The sequence below is a fragment of the Pteropus alecto genome, unplaced genomic scaffold (assembly GCF_000325575.1).
Source record: "Pteropus alecto unplaced genomic scaffold, ASM32557v1 scaffold131, whole genome shotgun sequence".
Taxonomy (NCBI): Eukaryota; Metazoa; Chordata; class Mammalia; order Chiroptera; family Pteropodidae; genus Pteropus; species Pteropus alecto.
This window is the reverse complement of record NW_006434709.1, coordinates 4,909,051-4,913,977: the sequence shown is the minus strand read 5'-3', so window position 1 is coordinate 4,913,977 and position 4,927 is coordinate 4,909,051. Positions and strand designations below refer to the sequence as shown.

Genomic DNA, 4,927 nt, shown 5'->3' with positions numbered 1-4,927 from the left:
TTTCAACTTGGGGTGCTTAGTTCTGAGAATCCAGTACTTTCCGCGTCACCCCCCCTCTGCCCGAAAAATTCTGGCAGACCCCAATAATTTCGAGGAAAGTCTTGAAGTCTATGCGCAGAGCTCTGTGCAAAATAACTCCCACCTCTGCCTTACCCCTCGTTTATTCCCAATTTATTTCAAGAGTCGGCTTTAGGGAGAGTCTGGAGGGGGGAGGGAGAAAAAAGAATACGGAAAATAAAGCCGGCGGCCGGGATCTGCTGGCCGCGTTTGTGCGCGTGTGCCCTGGATGTGCGGGTGTTTGTGACTGGGCGTGCGATTTAATGGAGCGCCTCTCTGCTTCTCCAGTGCGGCCAGAGCTCGGTTCGCGCACCCACCCCTGCCGAGGAGCCTACTTGCTGCAGCCCAATGCATTGTGTAAGACGCGACCTGTTATGGCCACCACTACTTCCGGGTTCTAGCATTCTGGTCGGAATCCACCTCTCCGCCTGTGCAACACACACTTTACACACGCACGGGGACTGCAAGAGGGCAGCATCGATTGTGGCTCCTTTAAGACAAACTCAGACAGACATTTTTTTTAACCCTCCTCCTCTAATCTCCCTCCAGTGCAGCAGTTGCAAAGAGGGAGAGAGAGAGAAAGAGAAAGAGAGAGCGAGCAAGAGAAGAAACTGATTAGGAATTAGGACTGATTCAAGGGAAGCGAGCGCTAGGGCTTTGTGCATTTGAATATTAACATTTGAGGTGTTCTGACCAGAAGAAGACAGAGCGGATGATCATTCATTCACCACGTTGACAACCTCGCCTGTGATTGACAGCCGGAGTGGCAGAAAGCCATGAGATTTGGTAGTTGGGTCTGAGGGGCGCTCTTTTTTTTTTTTTTTAAACTCATTTTTGAGGGAGAGAAGATCTTTTTTTTTTCTTTTTCTTTTTTTCTTTTATTTTTTTTCTTTTTTTCTTTCTTTCTTTTTTTTTTTTCTTTGCCCCCGCTGCTGTCTTGGAAACGGAGCGCTTTTATGCTCAGTGACTCCGGCGCTTTGCTTCAGGTCCGGTAGACCGAAGATCTGGGACTAGTAGCTCACGTTGCTGGAGACGTTAAGGGATTTTTCGTCCTGCTTTTTCAAAATTTTTTTTCCGGGGGAGTTTGCGTATTTCTTTCTTTTCACACTGGCCTTAAAGAGGATATATTAGAAGTTGAAGTAGGAAGGGAGCCAGGGAGGCCGATGGCGCAAAGGGTACGTATTAAAAAACAATTGTGGAACTCAAATGTGAAATTAAATTGAAACGTGGCTGAAAGACACTGCTAAAAAGTTTCCTTTTTTCTCTGTCTTTTTGAATCAGGCTCCTAAAGCCGTGGCCTAAAGCAAGAGTATTTATTCAATGCATTTGTAGACTTATGTATGTTACATGTAATTGTTAATTGGAGTAGTCAAATTTTCTACAGATTCCTAACCAGCAGCTATACAAACAAAATACAAGCTCGGGCAATCATCTGGTTAAAAAATAATAATTATAATAAAAAACAGAAACGCTAGATGTCTAATGCTATAATGTGAGCATTCAGGGAGCAGAAGTTTAGAGCTATTTTAAAACTAAAAGAAGCAGCTAGAAACTTCTAATATGTTATTGATTATGTTCATCTTTAATATCATTAGAAGTATTCAGCTTTTTTAAGCAAATAACTTTTCCATAGTACAGTGGTTTTTTAGATCAGGAAACTTTCATCTTTTAAAAATAATTTTAATGTGCATAGATTTTTGTGCAAGGTAATACTTTGAAAGTTTTTCTTAGACAATCCCTGCACTAATTGGATACTAAGCACACAGCTACTCACTTCTAAAATGCAATACTAATTTCCCTAATATTCCTATTTGAATGGAAATGTAGTGAGAGTAAAGTGAGACAATGACAACCCAACTGAGGTAGTTTCTTGAAAGAAAGGAGGTCTACAAAAAGCCTTCCTTGCATAATTTGTGTCCTGGCCCTCAAAGCCCTGTTTGCAAAAGAAAGTTACTAGGCTGACACATTTTTCTTTACTCCTTTGGTTCAGGCAAATGTCAGCGTTCTTCCAAACTCTTTTCACACCTCTGGCTCTAAGGAGATGAAAGTGGCAATTCCTCTTTTCTTTGAAAATCATTTCACTCTCGATGTCTTCAAATGTTCAGGGGAAAAAAACTTTCCTGGAATGAACCAATGAGAAAAATCTAAATAGCTAAATTTTGCCAACAAAAATAATGACAATCAATATGAAAGTTTTTCTGGAGGAAGAAGATGGGGGTGGTGGTGTTGTATGTGAATTTGCTACTGAATTTGCTTTAAACCTGACGAGTAACATTTGCCTCATTGACTTCTAGTCTGGGAAGAAAGTTCGTAAGAGTAAAGAAAATAGAGTAGCTAACTGTTCCAACTATGGATTTTCTTTAACATTGTGATGGAAATTGCCCAATTCTTAACTCAGCTCTAATGTACAAGAAAATCTACCCTTCTCTGAGTTTCACTTATAAGGGGACCAGTTAGTTTTGTATAAATTAGCTTAGTTTGTCTTGGAAAGCAAAGGAAATGCAGTGTCTTGCAGGACTGCCTAACCCTCGCTGGCAGGGAAATAAAACAAGAAGTCTGTCTGAATTCACGTGCTTGGCGTAGCTGTTCCCATCCTAACTTTTTTTTTTTTTTTTTTTTAATTCTCCCTGATGGGAAGGGGCTGTGAAATTAGGCAGGTTTGCTGCACTGTCCTGGCACGTTTTATTGTTGTGATTTTGAATTTCCTTCTCTAGAGACATGCACTTTTTACCACATTTACCTTCCAGGAGAATGCCTCCATTTCTTTCCTTCTTTCTTCTTTCCTTCCTTGCTAAAGGATTCTGAATTTCTTAACTACTGATAGAGACACAAGTTAAGGCAAGACCGTTCATCCTAGCCGGGTCTCACCGAGAATCCTAGAATTTTTACTTTAAAAATTATTATTATTTTTTTAAATAAGAAATCTCTAAAGACTCAAGGCCACCGAATTCCAGGTTGAAGGATCCAGTTGGACTGACATTATATAAGCTCCGTGCCTTGCCGCTCTCCCATTTGCCCTCCTGGCCTTCTGAACCTTGCTTCTCTTCCTGTTTGTCATGCAGTACGACGACCTACCCCATTACGGGGGCATGGATGGAGTAGGCATCCCCTCTACGATGTATGGGGACCCGCATGCGGCCAGGTCCATGCAGCCGGTCCACCACCTGAACCACGGGCCTCCTCTCCACTCGCATCAGTACCCGCACACAGCTCACACCAACGCCATGGCCCCCAGCATGGGTTCCTCCGTCAATGACGCTTTAAAGAGAGATAAAGATGCCATTTATGGGTAGGTACAACGGGCAGCAGGTTAAATGGATGAGAAACGGCGCTTCCCCTATTTCCCTTTGCCCTCGGTAAGGGGAAAGCCAGAGGTCTCTGGATTGGAGGTACATTGCTTGATGACTCTTCATTCGCTCTGCATGGAGAATTTGGGAAGGTGGCCTACCATTCCGGACGCCCTCCTCTATACAGGCTCCGCGCCAGCCCAGCTCCCCGCTCCGCCGAGGCCATGTCCGCGAAGGGGTCGCCGTGCAGGAGAAGTTGCTCAAGGTCCCTCGTCCTCTCTCAGACCCCGGCTCCGTAGCTCAGCGGGTTTGAGTCCTGGCTCGCTCCCATGCGCTGGGAGAGCGTTGGGGGGTTTCTAAATGTAGGCGCCTTTGTGTTGGAACGAAACTTTTAGTTTAAAGGAAAATCTTTTAAGCCACTGATTGTTCTGACTTGCTAAGTTTACTCAGCAATCGTATGCTGGCTCTGCCACCGCACAATAAAATCAAGGGAGGACAGTTGCAGGTCAGGCAAGGGGAAAAAGCTTTGCATTTAGAGAGTCTAACCACTGTAGTCAAGGAGAGGAGCTCGATCTGAGTTGTTACAGACATTAAGAAACTTCTACTTATTTTAGACTTTGTGATCAAAGGCGAACCTGCAGGATTTAGAAGTAGATGCGGGATGATATGGGCCGTGTTGTTTTCTGGCTGCGGTTCACACCGTGTTCTCTCCGTCATCGGATTAGCCCCTGGACTAGTAAAATCCTTTGAAAGTCATTCGTGCCTACTGTGTGCTGATGAATTTGGGGACCTCTTTTGACTTTGCATCAACTTTTATTTCTTTTTTAAAAATCGTGCAACGCTGACCATCCCTAGCTAAAAACCCTTTCTGCCTTATTTTTCTGGTCCCTTGTGTGATGGGCTTGTTTAAATCCCAGCGTTGTCTCCTCAGCGTTAACTGCAAATGGTTTAGGCTCTGGGACAGAACATTTGGGGAAGCTTTGAAAAGAACCCCAAACTGTTAAATTTCCAGCTGGGCTGTGAGAGCTAATAAAAGACTTGAGACACCTCCTTGGGCATTAGAAGAGGCTTTTTTTTTTTCTTTTATGGGCTAAGATAAGAACATCTAGGCCCCTCACAGTACTAGCTGCTTTGCCATTCTGCGGAGACAAAATGAAAGGCTTTCTTGCAGGACCATTGGAAGGAACTTTCTTTGGGGGGTGGTGGGGAACATCGGCGAAGGGAACAGTATGCAGAGAGCCGAAGAGGCGCCTCCCAGCTCTGCGAGGGTTGTGGGGTGGAGATCGGTAGGTGTAGACCCTGACAGCCGGTCCCGCAGCCGTAGAGGTCCTTTCTCCAAGTTAGCTGAGCGCCTGCCACCGAGATCCCCAGCCTGCGGCTTCGCGAGGCCGCCTTGGAGGAGCCCACTGGAACGAGCTATCCCAGCCCCTATGCCCAGCGCCTTTCACCTACTCCAGGTCCTGGATGTGCAGCAGAGGGACGAGGGCTTGTCGGGTGGGAAACTTAATTCAAAATGGCTGCTGGAACCGCTTGGGTTTTATTCTTAGCAAATGTTACCAATTTCTCTGGCCAGATGCTGCACC

General features: G+C 45.0%; 1 protein-coding gene across 2 annotated transcripts in view; it reads left to right on the top strand.

Moving 5' to 3' along the window:
* The first annotated feature begins 418 nt into the window (after positions 1–418).
* Positions 419–4,927, top strand: part of MEIS1 (Meis homeobox 1) — a 129,914-nt gene continuing 125,405 nt past the window's right edge. For both annotated transcript variants that reach the window (XM_006909541.3, XM_015587500.2), the window contains exons 1-2: positions 419–1,232; positions 3,120–3,346. In XM_006909541.3, coding sequence (XP_006909603.1) covers positions 1,221–1,232; positions 3,120–3,346 — 239 coding nt within the window. In that variant the 5' untranslated portion in view covers positions 419–1,220. The remainder of the gene's footprint in view (positions 1,233–3,119; positions 3,347–4,927) is intronic.